This window comes from Buceros rhinoceros, unplaced genomic scaffold (genome assembly GCF_000710305.1).
Source record: "Buceros rhinoceros silvestris isolate BGI_N320 unplaced genomic scaffold, ASM71030v1 scaffold8429, whole genome shotgun sequence".
In the NCBI taxonomy this organism is placed as follows: domain Eukaryota; kingdom Metazoa; phylum Chordata; class Aves; order Bucerotiformes; family Bucerotidae; genus Buceros; species Buceros rhinoceros.
This window is the reverse complement of record NW_010433309.1, coordinates 1,989-20,742: the sequence shown is the minus strand read 5'-3', so window position 1 is coordinate 20,742 and position 18,754 is coordinate 1,989. Positions and strand designations below refer to the sequence as shown.

The 18,754-nt window shown below is 35.2% G+C and overlaps 1 protein-coding gene across 1 annotated transcript in view; it reads right to left on the bottom strand.

Annotated features, from left to right (window-relative positions):
* Positions 1 to 18,754, bottom strand: part of NCAPG (non-SMC condensin I complex, subunit G) — a 30,300-nt gene that overhangs the window by 9,669 nt on the left and 1,877 nt on the right. Inside the window, exons 3-15 of the mRNA XM_010144061.1 lie at positions 18,519 to 18,747; positions 16,951 to 17,096; positions 15,954 to 16,038; positions 12,479 to 12,671; positions 10,081 to 10,230; positions 7,942 to 8,082; positions 6,980 to 7,103; positions 5,659 to 5,748; positions 5,325 to 5,504; positions 4,750 to 4,860; positions 2,615 to 2,734; positions 847 to 1,080; positions 342 to 523 (exon numbers count right to left, since the gene is read on the bottom strand). Coding sequence (XP_010142363.1) covers positions 342 to 523; positions 847 to 1,080; positions 2,615 to 2,734; positions 4,750 to 4,860; positions 5,325 to 5,504; positions 5,659 to 5,748; positions 6,980 to 7,103; positions 7,942 to 8,082; positions 10,081 to 10,230; positions 12,479 to 12,671; positions 15,954 to 16,038; positions 16,951 to 17,096; positions 18,519 to 18,747 — 1,985 coding nt within the window. The remainder of the gene's footprint in view (positions 1 to 341; positions 524 to 846; positions 1,081 to 2,614; positions 2,735 to 4,749; positions 4,861 to 5,324; positions 5,505 to 5,658; positions 5,749 to 6,979; positions 7,104 to 7,941; positions 8,083 to 10,080; positions 10,231 to 12,478; positions 12,672 to 15,953; positions 16,039 to 16,950; positions 17,097 to 18,518; positions 18,748 to 18,754) is intronic.

The following is an 18,754-nucleotide window of genomic DNA, read 5'->3' as shown; positions in this document are numbered from 1 at the left end:
GCTAGCTACTTTTTAGCCACACTTCAAAGTCTACCTGTAGTGTGCCCCACAGCATAAATAAGTAAAGCACATCTTTTTAAATTAATATTTTATTATCTTGAAGAAGAGTTTCAATTATAGGGTGAGGAAAGAAAAAAATTGGAAGGCCAGAGGAGTAAGACAGAATTAATGGAAAGTCTTCAGAATAGTCACAGGCTGAGATGATATATGTTCAAAAGTAATATGCATGGGAGGTTGAACTAGACCTTTAGACCTAGTCTTCATTTGTGCAAGATTGAAAAAGGTTCCTAAAGCTGCTAAACCAATGTATATTTTCACCTAATAATTTGCAAAGTTCATACCTATTTGCATAAGCAAATAAAGGGAAGAAAACTCCTAGACAGTGTCTAAGCCGAGTATCCTCTTCAGTCACAGGATTATACCACAACAAAATAAGACGAGAAAGAAGCTTGGCGCTAATCAGCCTCCCAGAGAACATCAGTTTGGCTATGCCTTCTGCAGCTTCTGTCCTAAGTTCTGAAAACTGAAGAAAGAATTGATCACATACACTCCAACCACAACATTTTTCACTAATACTTTGCAATGACAGATTACATCCTGTTTTGCCAATCAGTTCTCCGCATTCACATATTTGCACCTGCACAGAATTCAAAGCTAGCTCAAGACTAACATTAGTCTGCATCAGTGACAAAGTTGTGGTCATTTTCTAGGACAACTATTTTAACATTAGACCATTAATTTCAATTACACATCACGTGGTATTCACATGCAACCTAAAGGGATGGTAAACCTTCTGCAAAAATAATTTTAAAACAAAACTAAGGCAACTCTTACAGCATTTCTTACCTCACTGTCTAAGAAACCAGAAAGAAGCTGCAGGAGGCTGTGAACTGTAGCAGAGTCTTCCTCCTCAATTGCTTTACTTTCTTCCTCAGCATTTTCAGTTCCAATATGTGCGTCTTCATTTTGAGAGTCATTTCCTCTTCTTGCTTTAAATGGCTCAATCCCAAACAGTATTAGCTGATCAAAGATTGCCTTTAAAGCACTGAGCTTTACCTTTATATTATCTATTTGTAAAACCTAGGTTTAATGAAGAAAATACATATATCATCTTAGAGCAGACCACCAATGTTAACATTAAGCAATAATAAGATTTTTTGCTTTAATAAGATTGTTCAATTTGGGAAACTTTTTCTAATACTTGGGACAAATTTCAGGCATTAGGAATCTGTGATATGAGATTACACCTGAATGTATAATAGGAGTCTGGGAAATAATTTACCACGTCATTTATGCAATTTCCATTACATAAAATCAATTGACTTTCACTCATGGGGTAGATATGCATGTGAGAGATGTAATTTTATTGTTCAACTTCTAAGCAGATTCTGGACAAACAGAAAGTCTATTTGTCTACAGTAGCTCTATAGTGTTAGGCACTACAGAAAAATACATAAGACAATCCCTGCTCTGAAATACTGTAGAGCTTAACTCAAAAAAAACACTGTGTAAAAAGACAGCAGGGAGCTAGAGAATAATAAAAGTCAAAGTTGCGTAAGTTACTATATGTATTACAGTTCAAATTAACATTAAAATAAAACCGTACATCGTGAGTTATCCTGGAGATCCTAGGTCTGTTTAGCACAACACCTTGCTTTTGATGGCAGCCTCCACAAAGAATACGGGTTTTAGTAATACAGAAATAAATCACTGAAGTCTAAAGTCTAAGTTGCTAAAAAAATCTGAAATCGTCCATAATTTTTAATGAAGTATACTCAAAGGCAAAACAGTATTATATGCTAATTTTCTAAGAAGCCAAAGTTTTTCTGCTATGGTGACTGACAACTCTATCATGTTGTCTGAGCTGAGCATATTGTCTCAACGCCTGCTGTCAGTTCTCTTGAGTGGGTACATGAACACATTCTTAATAAAGCATAATGACTACCTACACGTCTCTCAAAGCCAGGGACTGAAAAGTTAACAATAATGTCATCGTTTATATAATTAGCTCAGCATCAGAACACTGACCACAAAGGTGGGAGCGGTGGGTATTATAGCATCCCACGTGTTCTATAACCATAGACATTTGGCCATTGGTTTGCATATTGCTTTATCTTCTAATTACCAACTCTTCCTTAATCCATTCAAAATTAATAATTCAGACATTAAATCAGACACCCAAGATCACAGGTATGGATGTTATTGAAATTTAAAACCAATCACAATCACAATTTTAGTTTGGTTCCCAAGGCAGGAAAGCTTACAACATGGAAAAGAGAAGCTGTAGGATTCTGTAATAACGTAAATATATGACTGATTTCACCCAGATTCAGAACAGAAAGTGAGAACTTACAGGAACAGAATTCCTACAAACTTTGAAGACAACAGGTGACCTTACAAAGGAAAGTCATGCTACTACCACAGTACAATATAAGCTTAAGTAGTATTAGACATCAGAAAATATCTACACGAAACCACACTCTCCAGATCTTTAGGAAACCAAGAATCACTTGTTCTCAAATAATCTATGTAGAATAGATCATAATATATACAAGACGAGTTTTACTAACTAAGTCACAGACACCACTGTCCCATTTCCCATCAGATGTTTTACCTGTAACAGCAATGCAAGCTGTTGTCGGGCAAATTCTTTGTTCTGAAGAGCACAGCAACCCAAACACAGAACTGCCATATTTCTCACAGCTGGATGGACATTAGTTATGCCAGGAAGTATCTGGAAACAATAACATTAGACTTCATAGTTGAAATGCATAAACTGAAAATAAAAAACTGACTACTAAAATATGCTTACCCTGAAAGTAGAAAATAATTTAGATTTGGAACTACTATATACTCTTTACCTAGACATAAACAGAAGTGGATTGAGTGGTTGGTCATAATCAGCAATAAAATGGCAAGATTCACAGAAGTGTTTTGCTTTGTGTTTGCTTTTAATAAATACTTGTTTTCAAACAAAATTGAGTTGACCACTAATTGTCAAATAAAATAAACATACAACAAAAACACCTATACATTTCTTCATAAAAGACATTAGCATTCTTGCAGAGAAACAATATCCAGTTCCAAGTTGCAAAACACAGATGCCATTTTCATGTAGAGTAGTTGAGAAGACAATGGTAAAAATCCCCACAAAAGAAAAGCTAGACTAGATACAAGTTGAACACTACAATGGCTTCATTTTTTTTTTTTTTGGCAATAACTGAAGAGTTCAAGATTCAACAACAACAAATAAGATATCCCAAATCATGTAATAGGTGACACTCTAGCAGGAACAACAATATGAAAGCAGGATCTTGGAGAAAGAAAAGAAGAATAAACAACAAATGTAAAAATTAAAGAAAGACCTAATGATAAAGGTTTTGGGGGGGACACATCAACATTAATTAGGATTTCTAAGAACACTTCTGTACATCTGAAGAAATCAGGTGTGGTTCTACCACATTTAAGCTAATCTAAATTGGAGTTGCAATTTTCTTTGCAGTTTACTTCTAGGAATGCCAATACTAAGACAGGTCACCTAGCCCATTGCTCGTTATCAAAAGATCAAAAGCAAATTCCTATGAACACTAAACATACTTCAAGAATTCTTGTCAAGGTCCCAACAATTTGCAGCTGAGAGACACCAGAGCTAGGAGGCTGTGCCTATCTACCTAATCATTCCATAATATTTATTTTTCTTAAGCTTGCTCAGTCTTCCTTGAAATTTATGCAAGTGCTGCGACAAGGAACTCCACAGATTACATATTATGTGAAGAAACAACTCATTTCATTTGTTTTGAGCTTGCTAGATGCTAGCTTTATGGGGTGACCAACCAAATCCTTATTCACTTTCTCCGTAACAATCATGTCTTATGACTTCTGTCCTCTCACAGGCTCTTCCCCTAAGTCCTCTCTTCTCGAGGTTACAAAGAGGTAACCTCTTTAGTCATTCTTCATACAGAAGCTTTTCCACACTTTTCCTTGCTGCCCTTCTCTTGACCATTTCCAACTCAAATAGAAACCTTCTAGCTAGATGGGATAAGAATTACATGCAGTATGCAGATATGGATGCACCATTCATAAAAGGGCATATTACTTTTCTCTCTATTATTTGCACTCTCAGTAACAAGGCTGTGATATTTACAAATATTCACCTTAAAATCCATACTCTTCACAATGAAAAAACTAGCATGTATTATCTTGTAGACCATAGAGGGCCCATAATGCCACTACCTTGTTTTTCAATATAGAAATACAGAGGAAATCCCCCCAGGCATCTCTCCTTATACATGGAAGGGATGAAAGAAAGTTCTATATGAGTTCCAGTCTCTCCTAGAGAAAAAGTTTTTTTCTAGCAAAGAAAAAAAAATTTTCAAAGTTCTCTATTACAGATCTTTTATCTTCAGCTGATAGAAAATCCAAGTAATTGAAGTACCGGCAGGGGCAGCAAGCAGAGGCCTAAGCACCACACCTGTCACATTATAACACAGCACTGTCCAACACTGTCATACATTAGTTAAATATTTACCATATTCCTGTTTTAAATTTAGTACCTCTCTGCCACAACCAGTTCTGGCATAGTAGCTCAGAGCAGCGTATCTTGACTGCATGTCCAAGACTCTAGGTGCTGGGACGGCTTAAAAGCACCAGGCACAGCACTACAGATACAGCAAAGTGATTGTGAAGTAATCACAAAGCACCTTCCAGCACATAAGGGCCATAATGTAAAGAGAACTTATACCTACATACCAGAGATTCGATGATTTCTTTAATGGTTGGACCAATTCCTTTAGAAAGGGACAAGACCTTCAGAAGCTCATAACACATCATCAGACACTTCAACATTGTTTCAGGATCATTCTTCAAGTGGGTCACGGAAAACATGAAAACATTATCAATACAAATGGTGACTGTGATAAGGAGAATAAGGACATTAACCATTATCCCTACTCAAACATTTCCTGTCCACTACACATTTGTTGTACAAGAGTATTAATCAATATCTGTCTATAAACGATTATGAAAAGAGATTCAGATTTTTGTTTTCAATTAGTTAAGAGTAAAAGCAGTAAAAAAAAAAAAAGACCATTTCAGAATTCTCAATTCAGTTACTCAAGGACAAAAGAGCAGCTTAAGTGCAGTTTGTTTTTTTCTAAAGCATACCATCAGCTTCTATACATACAGAAGGAGAATCCTAATACCATTAATGTTCATTATCAATTTTTAAAATTTAGATGGTACAAATCCAAACTGCACTCTCTTTTAAAACTACGAAAAAACATCAAAACATAACCAGCAACTGGAAATACAGGAAGAGAAGAGACCTTCTCCACACGCGTTTCTTCAATTTCTGGTTGCGCTGCTTCTTTTATCAGATCATTTTTAACTTGCTCCAACTCAGTTATTTTCTCTTTTAACACTGATGCTTTATTAAAATCTTGCAGAGTAACGCACTCTTCCAAAGCTTGTTTTGCTTCAAAAAGTTTCACTTTTATTTCAGCCAACTGAAATGCAACGTAAAAAGAAAATTAATACCATAACCTTTGTTATAATAGCCAATACACTACCGACACTAACCAATAATATACTACTACATAAAACTCTTACTAGATGGATATGCTTAAAAAGTATTTTTCTTGTTAACTAAAATCTGCTTACCTTAAGCTCCCGCTTTCTTATTTCAGCAACATCAACAGGCTGTTCAAATAAAACAATTGGCTCACGAACTTCTGATATAATTTCTGCAATCTATTGTTACAAACAGTATATTAGTGTCATTAATTTCAGCTCAGAGGTCAGATACTAAGCATTTAACTTTTCCAAATTTAAAATACCATCCTTCTGAAAGTTTTGAACATCTGTGCAGCTTCCCTTAACAGCTAATTCACTGCAAATAAATTCTCAATTTGACAGTACATAGTCTAACCATGAAAGTCTAGTGTTTTCTACTTTTTAGCTAGGTAAGCAAGAACATAGAAGACTATGTCCACGAAAAAGTTAAGCAGTTTCTATGCTAACAGTTTACACACACCATCTCTTTTAGACCTGATCACATGCTTTAAAAAGAATTACTGGTTTCATCTGTTACTACTTCGATCAAAATACAGCTAACACCACTATCATTTAAAGGTCTACCATATGTAGTATAAGAAGCCACATAGAGAGTTTAATTTGAAGCCAAATACACATGCGGAACTGGAAGAACTAGGCTAAGAGTTTTTCAGTTGGTTAGGGGTTTTCTTTAAAGTCAGACCTATTACATTAATAAAAAAAGGATGAAACATGAGGAAAACCAAAGACTGAGTGAGACAGGATAGTCTTAATTTGATTTATCGTGTATCAGATCATCTCAGTATTTCATTGGAATATCAAAATGGATACATTTATTATGTAGTGTAATGCTAAGATTACTATAGTTCTTCCATCGTAATCGTATAACAAACCTATATCCTAACTTCACCTGCTGGACTGAGGTTTTCCAAAAGTGGCCTCTGTCCTTAAGTTCATTTAAAATATTTGAGCAAAACCAAGCATCTATTTTTCAGGATTCGAGTTCAAATAATTATGTTGTACATAAAAACTCTTTTCTTATAAAGGTTTTCAGTGTGTATCTCAACTAAAAGCAGGGAAAAGTAATTTGAAACCTGGAAAGGTACATTATTCTCACTTTGAATGTTTTAGTCAGAACTGTTTGGATCTACTATAACAAAGGATTTTGAAACAGGATGTCAAAGGGTAATACTTTCTTAATTTGAGGATTACATTTACAACACCAGACAAATCTTTAAAGATACAGATCTTTAGAAAATGCAACTATGCTAAAAAAAAAAAGGGGGGAGGAAGGCAAAAAACATAAATGCTTTAAATGCTTTTCCAAACTTAAAATATTCTGATATTCCTGTTACAATGCTTTGTAAAGGCTGTTTGATATACAAGGAAGGTAGAGCCTAGAAAACAATGACCCTTTAGAATTACTTACAATTTGAATCCTTCTGTCATCATCCTTAACAATACTGAGTAATCTTTCCACAAGCAGAGATATAAGTGCTGTTGAAGTTGCAGGTAGAGTGAGAATCTTTTGTAAAGTAACCAACAGATGCTTTCTGCATTCAAGAGGGGAGAAAAAAAAAAAAAAATCTGTTTTCTTCCAAGAAACTGGAAGACATTAGAGTTAATATTTTACTCACTTTGAGTTAGACTGATGAAGACTTCATAATATATTATAAATGAAACTTCTCTATAGCTATATTAAGTGCTGAATTTTTCTTACTTAGCAATTTTGTCTTTTCCTAGTGTTACCTGATTTCTCTTGATTAGAAAATGCCAAATTTTTTCATTAGATGTCAATGCTGTCCAATAAAGCTCATGCCACCAGAAAAAACAGGTTATCGTCAATACTGTAGAATGCTTTCATAGAAATTATATGGCTGGAAACTTAAAAAAAATTACGAGTTAAACTACCCTGCCAGTTTGGCATTCATATAATGCATTCCACTGAGAGTTTTAAATTATTGCTCTGTTTGTACTATCATAACTCCAATTTTTCATAAAATGCCTGTGATGGTATGAACTTTCAAATTTATTACTTCACATCAAAAGGTTATTCAGATTATAGGAATGACTCACTTAACACAGTCCAGTTTAATTGGAACAGTCTTGTAACTTCATAAACTCAAGAATACATTATGAAACAAATGAATTTGTTCTCCCTAAACAATATTGTATGTGCATTAAAACTGATTTTTCCCTAAAAGTAAGCAGACGATATTTGGCACGCTTTGGGGAACAATTCCATTAAATAGACTACGACTTTTTTTCCAGCTAGCGTTTGACTTGTATTCTGTCCATTTGATCAGGTTATTTTCCCAACAGAGACTTTAGGCCTGTCCACAGGAATGAGTGCCATAAGCTTAATAACACAGATTTTATATGTAAGTTTACCTTCCTCCCTCTTCTGTGGTATTCATACAGCCTATGATAAGAATCAGCTGCTGGCCTATAAATTCTTTTGTCATCAGGTTTTCAAAACAATTAAAGTCTTCTCTTTGTTCTTCACTAAGAACTGGCATATTTTGAAGGTAACTGAATCCAAATAGAAGAGATATAATTACATTCACAGTCATTACTGGAAAGTACAAAAAAAAAAAAAACCAAAAACACAAAAACCCCACATGCACCCCACCCAAAAAACCAAAACAAACCCAAAATCTACAACTTTCCTGTCCTGTATAAACAAGTGGTTACCTTAGTTACAGACTTTAAAAATTAATAGTTTTGTTCTCTCTCATAGATTAATAGTTCCAGACAGCTATTTATATCAAATAACGTACAGTTTAAAAATAGTGCACTTCATTAAAAACAAAAACCTTAATTGAGAATGCAAACCACTGAGAAACAGAAAGTGACAGGTTGTGCTTGTACATGTGATTTCAGTTGATGCAGTGTATCCCTTCATAAAGTATCGTAGTAATAAATGTATACACGGTCCATTTTTCATATATACAAATCGTACTTTTCTGCATATTTAGGTACTATATGTTCTTCTGCATGTTCAGAACTGTTATACTGACTACAAAACAAGATACAATAAAACCATTTAAATGTGTGAAGAATTTTTAAATTCTTTATCTGATCAAGTATGCCGTCATGGAAGAAGTACAATCTGTTGTCAGATACACTTTCCCTGCTATGTGGCTTAGTGTAACCAGTTTATTGCAGTTATTTTTCTAGAGTCATTCTTCTATTACCAAAATTTCATCCATTAATGAGAGCACACTTATTCAGAAAATCCGGTGTGAAACGTGTGCAAAATTCAGTACTGAACATAATGTAATATATAAAATTCAAATACTGGTATAAGCTGTGAAAAAGATGCTTATTTTTGTCACAGCTTTGCATATACTTTTCAGCAACAGCTCATTAAATTGAGCAAATTAAGATTTCTTCAAAGTTAGGACAAAAACTTTCCATGTAGCTACTATTTAAGAACACCTGAAATTACAACAATGTAGGCAGATGTTTCTGAACATTTAACTATAATGTTACCCGCACCAGAAAATACTGAAATACCTAAATGAAGCTTACAATCCTGGATTTTTACTTCAGTATCAATGACTGGCAGTTTCTTGCTTCTCCTAACCGATACTGTCACAGTGCAAAGAAAGACTTGGATTGTACAATTGCAAATCATACCTAAACAAACTGAGGCACAGCTCATCAACGAATAGTTTAACGGTCGATACTAAAAGAAGTACTAGCAAGCCTAATTAATATTACTCAGTCTCCTCCTGAAGAGGAATATAATTGCAGGCACTTTGAGTAAGATCATACGGAAAAAAGAAAAAACTTTTTTGCAGAACAAATGTTCTATGGACTCTTAAATTAATTATGAATGAATAAATTTACACACACCAGACTGGATCCACATTCAAAATTAAGGAAGCACAGACTCTTCATTTGTTAGCATGAAACATGTTAGCACGTTCCATATCGAAAAAGTAGCAATGATTTAAGTATTACTTCTATACTACACCCAGTGAAGTGAGAAAAGCATATGCATATTTTTAATTGGAAGCGTCTGTAAAAACAATACATTTTTCAGCAGATTTTATAATCATTTCTTGAAACTTCACTCTACATTTTGCAAGCACAGTACCTCAGTTAAGATTTCTCAGCAAACTCCATGCTCACAAACACAACTTGAACAGAATTTATATTAAGACAAAGGATCCCACCGAGACAAAAAAATTTACCTTTCTTCATTATGGTAAAGATTGATTTAATATTCTTTCTCACCCCACCCCTCAATTAAATGTTCTATCACTACCTTCAGATAAGTTTTTGGGAAGCGTGGCTGCTCAGCAGGGTAAAGAAAAAGGAAAGAACTTTCAGTTTCAAAACCCCTTAAAAAGGTTTGGGGTTTTTTTTTAAATAAAAAAATAAAAATATCACTGTTCAAGCACAACTTTGGCTTTGGAAGAAACCTGAATAGCTGAATAAAATAAATATTCTTTACTTTAAAAAAAATAAATAGAATAATCTATTTTAGTGGTAAGATATTAATTTTTAAATGCAATGTACCTTAATAAATAATCTGCATATATAGCAAGTTCTGGCAACACCTGTTCTAGTAAATCTTCACCACCTTCACCTTTTGATTTAAGATATTCACAAAGACATCTCCAATATAACACATTCTCAGCTGTTAAGTCTTCCAGAGGAATCAGTTTTCTAAACAAAAATAAATAGATAAATAAAATATAGTCAAAGACAACAAATGCACAGAAAGAGATTATATTCTAAAGCAAAAATAAAATCCTGTGAAAGGTATTCCCCACTGAAATACTCAAAGACTGATAAAAACAACTTCCTCTCTCAAGTGAGGACATGGAGCTCCCGGAGCCTCTCACTACGCACTTTTTGGTATTTTAAATCAAAGCTGCTCATATTGGTTTGCAGAAAGATTCTGCTCAGTCCTCCAGACCTCCTAGAGCAACCATCCAAGTATTTTCATTCTGTGAAACATTGTTACCACTGTACAAGTCTGAAAAACAGAACTCCATTAATCTGCAGAAATGCAACAACTGCATTAAATTATTTTCCAGCTCCTGTTTATGAACTGTTTCTTTCATTCTTAATACAAGACCTTCACACAATGGCAATCATAGTACATCAAATGCAAAAAGTAATAAAACTGCTTCATAGCATCTCTGTACATTCATCCTCCATTTATCAGTCATAGGACCCCCACTCCTTTTTTATAAACATAGTATTTTCCATGCTAAGCATGGCATACGATCTTTCTTTTCAGAAGCAGAAAATTAATTTATGCATTAATTCTACCTCAAAACAGAGACGACAGAGTATCACTGTCAGTGGTACTTTTCACTCCCTTGAATGCTATTTTACTTGCAAACTACCAGTAACAATTCGATCTTCCTTTTAGATCCCTCACACACATGCACACAAAAAAAAAGCCACCCCAGCAACACACAGATGAAAACGGACCATTTGATGGATTCCCATTAATCTGGCAAGTCTTTATTCAGAAGTAAGTATATCATACTGATACCACATCACTCAAGCTGTAGTCAGAAACATCATACAGGAACAAGCCTAATATTTTCCATAAATCAAGTAACCTCATTACAAGCTGAATAACTTCATTCACTTCTCAAAATGTCATTAGTCTAACAGATGTACTTGTTAAATAAAATTCTCAGGTAGCCTGGTCCTTCAGAGTGGAAGCCTCATTTTGTGCAGGATTGAAGCCAGGCTGATAAGCCCATAACTACATAAATTTCACCTTTGAACCTCTTAAGATATTGGCACATTTCCAGAGGCTGTAAAAAAGTTATTTTACTATTATACTGATGCTTTTTAAAGCCAGACAGGCCCACATCTATAGAATGCAAAGACGCTTCATATGTGTAATGAGGAAGACATTACAAATTTTTCCTCAAAACACAGAATAATATTTTTAATCTGTGACAGTTTATTGTTTATCTTCTGAGACTGGATTCCTACCACTGTTAATAATCATTCCACTCTAGTTGTCTCAACTGAAGCTGTTTCTTCTCACACCTTTTTGCATCCCGTAGGAATTTACTACAACTTCCAGTTTCTTGGGTTTTTTCTTTTTTCCCTTTTTTCTTTATTTTATGGATCTTAATATTTATCATGCCTTTTTCTTTATAGCTTAGGAACTAACTCACTTCATCAAATTCTACCAAACATTAATACAGGGAAAGAATATATATACTAATATATATACTAATTAATCTGTCAAGATCTCTTAATACAACTAAAACACCTACAAAAGAAGGCTGAAACATCAGCCAAAGATTTCCTTTCAGACTGATTCTCCAAACAATTAATGAATAGCTGAACCAGCCCCAAATTGTGCTGCCTCTAGATCAGCAAAAAGAATAGAAGGAAGCCAAAAACAACTAGGAGAAGTGCGAGAAAGACCAGAAGCATTACTGAGAGGCAAAAGGAACAGGAGAAAAGGAGTGTTTTCAGTACCATAGGTTGAAAGACAAGAGGAAATTACACTTGTGGGGTAAACAAGACCATTGCCTTTATTGTAAGCTATACAGACAGTACAGGAAATAAAACAAATTATGCTCTAAACTGTTACTCATTGAAAAGCTTGTTTAGTTGATTAATTTATTGCCTTCTCTTAGAATTTAAGAGTGTGATTTTTGGGGCATTCAGGAAAAAGTCAAAGACATTATTTATTTTTTCCTCTTCCTTATCTGGCACAATCATTTTCAGCTAGGGAACACAGATCTTTTAAAAAAGAAAAAAGCATATCCAAAACACTGAAGTACACAAACACATGGGTGGCATCATGGATTACACCACTGTATCAGTCTTTTATGACAGATAAAATTCACTTGGCTCCCCATTTAGCTATAAACTTTAATATTCTTATACAAAATATTCATCTCTTGGAAATGAAAACTTATCTGCATACCTGCTGTCAAGGTTTTTACAGTTTTGAACCAAGTCATGAAGGGGAGATAATGAAAACACAGCATTTAGTACCAGGCTGGCCACTTCTGGGCAGTTTTCCACATCCAGTCGATGAAGCAATTCTAAAACATCCCCTTCAGTCAGTCGTAACCAGGCTTGAAGCAGCTTCTTTTTCATTACCTCCTTAACAGCATCTAATAATATAGGAATTTAAACAATTTAAAACACTAAATGACGAAAAATAACAAGTTGTCAACATACTTTAACAAATCTTTTTTCTATAGAAGTCACAGACTTCTATACAGAGACAATAAAACACCCTTCAACAGACAATAAAAAACACCCTTCTACCCAAAACCTGTTACCTCTAAAGACAGCACCTCAGCCCAGAAAAATCCTCAAACCATGAACTCTTGTGAAGCAAGGAAATATTTTGGGGTAGCATTGTTATATACTTGCTCTGTTCCAGCCACTTAGGAACTGGCCGCTTTTGGAGGCAGGACACTGCTGCACGGACCTGTAGTCTGAATTGCCACACAGAATTCTTCTGTTACTTCAACTATTCAACTAGATTATGAAATTTACATAAAGATAGTTTAAGTCCCTGCTCCCCATTACCACAATGAACAAATTGTTTCTGTTAGTATTATACTATTTAATCAAGGAAAAAAGCATTTATGGGAACATCTATAATACATAAATCATTAATACATAGACACAGATTTAAGTAGGGAAGTAGATGAATACTCTCCTGGAAGGGAAAACATAGTAACTGCAGCCCAATACAAGAATACTCCTAGGATCTTTTAGAAAACAACATCCAATATAAGGAAAAAGTCCACACACTCCAGGGACATTCATCTCTATCTATCTTAGCACTTAAATAGTCAACAGTTCAAAAAGAGGTATAAAAAGGCTTTTAAAGAGCTATGGTCCTAAGAAGAAGAAACCTCTCCAAGATGAAAAGCGTAAACTAGCAGAATGTAGTAGAATCACAGAATCATTTTGCCGAAACAGACCTTTAAGATCAAGTCCACCAGTAAATCATGTGCCTCACCACATCTATATATATCTTTTAAATACCACCAGGAATGATGATTCCAGCACTTCCCTGGGCAGCCTCCTGCAATGCTTGACAACCCTGTCAGGGAAGAAATTTTTCCTAACATCCAACCTAAATCTCCCCTGGGGCATCTTGAGACCGTTTCCTCCCCTCCTATCACTTGTTACTTGGGAGAAGGGACCAACAACCACCTCACTACAATCTCCTTTCAGGTAGTTTTAGAGAGTGAAAAGGCCACCCCTCAGCCTCCTTTTCTCCAGACTAAACAACCCCAGTTCCCTTAGCCTCTCCTCATAGACTTGTGCTCTAGTCCCCTCGTTGCCCTTCTCTGGACACACTCCAGCTCCTCAATGTCCTTCTTGAAGTGAGGGACTCAAAACTGGACACAATATTAATGGTGCGGCCTCACCAGTGCTGACTAGAGGGGGACAATCACTTCCCTCCTCCTGCTAGCCACACTATCTCTGATACAAGCCAGGATACCATTGGCCGTCTTGGCCACCTGGACACACACTGCTGGCTCATGTTCAATCAGCTGTCAACCAATACCCCCAGCTCCTTTTCCACTGAGCAGCTTTCCAGGCCCTCTTTCCCGAGCCTGTAGCATTGCAAGGGGTTGTTGTGGCTCAAGGGCAGGACCCAGCATCTAGCCTTGTTGAATCTCAAACAACTGGCCTCAGCCCATTGATCCAGCCTGTCCATATCTCTCTATTAGAGCCTTCTGACCTTCCAAGCAGATCAACACCCCCACCCAACTTGGTATCCTCTGCGAAGTTACTGAGGGTATATAAATGCAGCCAATTTAGAACATAAACCTCTTTTGCCCAGCAAAAAGCACATGATATCAATGATATCAGTGAAACTACATATCCAGGCAGATAAGCGTCAAGAAAAAGAGCAAGTCCTCAATAGCTGGAATAAAGGATCATCCTAAGGAAGACATAGACACCGATAGAGAAATTATCTGCTCTGGATCATAAAAGAATGTTGAACACCTCAATGTCACTCAAATCTAGGCCATGTAGAAAGGCTGTACCTTCTCAGGGAATATAAAAGGGAATATAAAAATTGTTGTTCTGACAAATAAGCTATCACAGGAAAAATAGTGAAGGTAGCTTTCCCCCCAACTTTGAAAGATTACTAAAACAGAAATGCATTTGCTGTAAGACAAAAAGAATTATCTGTGTGAAGATCTGAAGTATCATTGGGGTGGGACAGGCAGGTGGGTGGCAGCCAGCAGACAAGACACAGCAAATTAGGTCTACTGATAAGAAATAGTAATACAGAACATGGATTTTTCAGTGCTGGAGTTCAGAAACAAAACCTGACAAACCTCACTAACAATTCAGGGTAGGTGGGGAAAAATGCTAATTAAAACTTATTATACAGAAGGACTTCTTTTGAAGTATAGTACTATACAGCATAAGAATGTACTCAACTGATCCTCTCCCCTGTCAGGAACATACTAACATGATCTTCAACTAAGCAAAAAGAAATGTAGATTAAAAAAAAAAAACCACCTGCATGCATATAAGACACACCTTTAAGAGCTCCAGTTACGAATGACCACAGCACTTTTGTCTTGTTCTCTAAATTAATATTCACATAGGTCATATTTCTCACAATTCACCAGCAGCACATCACTAAGCAAGGAAAATTCTGAGTATGATTCAACAGGGCTTAGTACAGACTTTCCAAACAAAGTATGTGGCACCATAGCACTCAGTAAAACTGGCAGCTTTTATTGTGAAATTCATGTATATAATTGCTATTGTTGCCAAAAAAAAGCGTTCTACATAGGCAGGCCAAAATTGACCCTCTCAGATGCATGTGACCTTTCGATCTTTCAACACCACCACTATATACAATTATCGGTACACTCTGAATGGCTCTTTATATAAAAATGATACCATACAGAAGACATCAAAAAGAATTCAGGCTAATTAAACAAAAAATTAACAAGCTGAGAAGATTTTTCTCCAAAAACTTATAGGAAACATGTTTAAGCAATTATCAAACTGATATTAATGTTTATATTTCAATTCTTTAATACATTTATTAATTTTAAAAATATCCATATTGATGTTTCAAAATATATCGAATTAAATAATTACATTTTTCTAATTCTGTGTTTAATTACATTGTTTAATAGTATTTGGTCCTGTTTTAGAGCTCACTGACTTTACAGTTTTTTGAAAGTGCAATGCTGTTCTGGTTTACCCACTATAAGGGGATTAGAAAAACAAAGCAGCAAGCAGAATTTATTGTGCTTAAACATTTCCTGGTACCTCACAACTCCGTTGGAGCTCCTTATTATTGCCATCACAGCTTCCACGTAAATCATCCCTAAAACGTCAGACAGTATTCTCTCTCAAACATTTGTATTAATACGTTGAGAAAGATGATCTCTTACCAGATCGGTCATTAAGTCCTTGTTGCAACAGTTTTACTCTCTGTGCTATTGATAGAGCTCTCATGTGAACTTTTTCTGCCAAAACCTTAAAAAAAAATAAGACGTTTCTACAAACGGTAACAATTGAATTCATTGAATTTTAAACCTCTGGTTTAAAAACCTCAGTTTTATCCATCCACAGAAATTGTAAGTCAGTAAAAGCCTGTAATACCTCTACCATCAGCATTGTACTAACACATTAAGCAGATTCTTGTGCAAGGAAGAAAATGTAAAATAAAATAAATTAAGAAGAAAGTTAACAAAGAGCTTCAAAGCTTGGCAGTTCTGCATGAATGCAACACCTGGATTTGAAAACTATTCTTTCCCTTTAAAGCTCCAAGAGCAATGAATATCTGTAATGAAACAACTGAAGTGTGTATTTTTCTTAAAGCCTACTAACAAAGAGGTTTGGTTAAAAAACAGAATTTAATCTTAGTTAAGAAAGAGCAGAAGATGGTTTTGAATGAAAAAATTTAACATTTTGTTTGAAGATCTTACCCAAGATGCCTGTACAAGAAATATACATGGTACAATACCTTCTTGCCCTTACCTCTACATGTAAACATAAGTAATGGTTGATACTTCTCAAAACCGGAATACCAAAAATATGCAATTTTTTTTACACTAGTATTGCTATGATCTTAAATTTACTTCTGTTATGTATAACAGAGAAGAAAAATTGCTTCACAAACATAACAAAATGCATAGCTAGAAAACAACAGATTGTGATAGAACTTGGCTTTTATTATGCGTGCAAAAGTAACTTCTATCAAGCAAGTTCTGCAAGCAAGTTCAGGGGTTTTAACTTGAAAACTTGTATTAAAATCACTCCCCCTCTAAATTCTGGTACATGAAAATAAATTATGTAATTGTCCTTAGTGTTTAACCAGCAAAATGTACTAGAAGATTTAAAGACTTTTTCATAAGTCGGCCTCTGAAATTAAGTGATCCAATTTACCTCATATGCCAGTTTCCTGACAGCTTCCTTTACATCCATTGTGCGGCCTACAATTTTTGGCAAAGTCCTTGCTGATGGAGCAATACATGACAGCACTGCACGTCTCACTTCTGAATTTGAATCATTTTCAAGCAATGTGCTGTAAACTGAAAGTAAAATAATAACAACGTTTTCCCAAGAATTTAAAATATTACAGAAAACCAGCAAATACTAGAGAAAAAGAAAATCAGCAGCTGTTATTAAAACCCCTCCCCTGCATAGCTCACACAAATTTAGCAAACACTTTAGGGTCACAACCCCAAGATTTTATGGCAATTACATGCTGAGCTATGATCCCAAAAGAAATTCAGAAATTAAAAAATTAAGATTTGCATTCATAAGTAGGATCTTCAGTTAACAACTCCAAAAATTGCTACTCTAGATCCCATCCATAAACAACTACTTTTCCATTTACTGGACACAAAACAAAAAATGCTTCCAAACGGCGGCTCCTTCAGACCTCTATTCGTGGGCTATACACCTTCACTACCATTAAGATGGATCATAAAAATTTTCTATAAATAGAAAACTGCAATCTCCATTAAGACTACTAAAACTCAAATAGTAAATCTTTCACATAATGCTTTTTGTTATATTTTTGATCCTTCTTCAAAACTGAAAGCAATAACAAAAAGAATTTAATGAGAGAGTACTTTAATTCTTGCTTAGTGAGACCATGAAAATTACATGTTCCTAAATAAGCAACTTACAAACACTTAGAAAATATAATTTCAAAGAAGGTACCTTAACAACAAGAAAAAAAACCAACTACCTTACTCTTCACAAAAAACAAAAAAGTGTGTAAAGTTTCATCAGGGCATAATTTACATAACACCACCTGTGTTGGTACAAACCTGCAGTCCCTCTACCTTGAGACAATGGAACTAGAGGCTTAGTCAAGAATCATCCCATACACAAAGAAACCCACAAACAGCTCAAAAACAGCATCAAGAAACCTGCGTTCCAGAGATGTTGATGTCTTAAAGGAAGTTATCCATAAATAAGTTGACATTAAAGAAAAAAAAAGTGGTCCCAAAAAAGCATAGGTCAACAATCTCAGTAACCAGTGTGCCTCTCACGGGGTAGCCAGTCATAACTTGAGACAAAACTAGTTCTTCTACTATCAGTTCTATCCCTCATAAGTGGTTTTGTATAAATTCAATTACACTAATAGTACAAAAGTGTTCTTAGAGGGTACGAACTGAGCAAGCGTGTATATCTCCACCACAATTCGCAATGCACCATTATTCTTGTGATCCTTCAGCTACATTTAGCTCATAGAGTAGCCAAGCTCAGTATGATTTGTCTGTCATTTTCTCCTCGGCAGATCTCTCCTTCAAAAGCAGTTCTCTTTTCCCCTTGAACATACGCAGCTCTTGGATCTACAACCTCCTCTCACAGAGCTCCACAGTTTACAAACCATTACAAGAATACCCTCTTAGGTTTGTTTATTCAGTGCTAAAAAAAACCGGTTTAAAAGTAACGTAAATCAACAAATGTTCTTAAACAAAAAACACAATTTTACTTACTATTAATAACAGGACAGTTTTCATCCTTAGGATCCTGAAGTCTCGAGAGGGCCAAGACAGCTTGAATTCTCACATTTGAAAACTTATCTTTAAGTCTAATCAGCATGGCTTCATTAATTTTATCAAATAAGTCATCATCAATCTGGGCATTCTCTGGCATATTTCCCAAAATCCTGTTCACAAGCTGACATGTTCGAAACCTGACTGCATGGCTATTTGCATTGTGAGACTTAGGG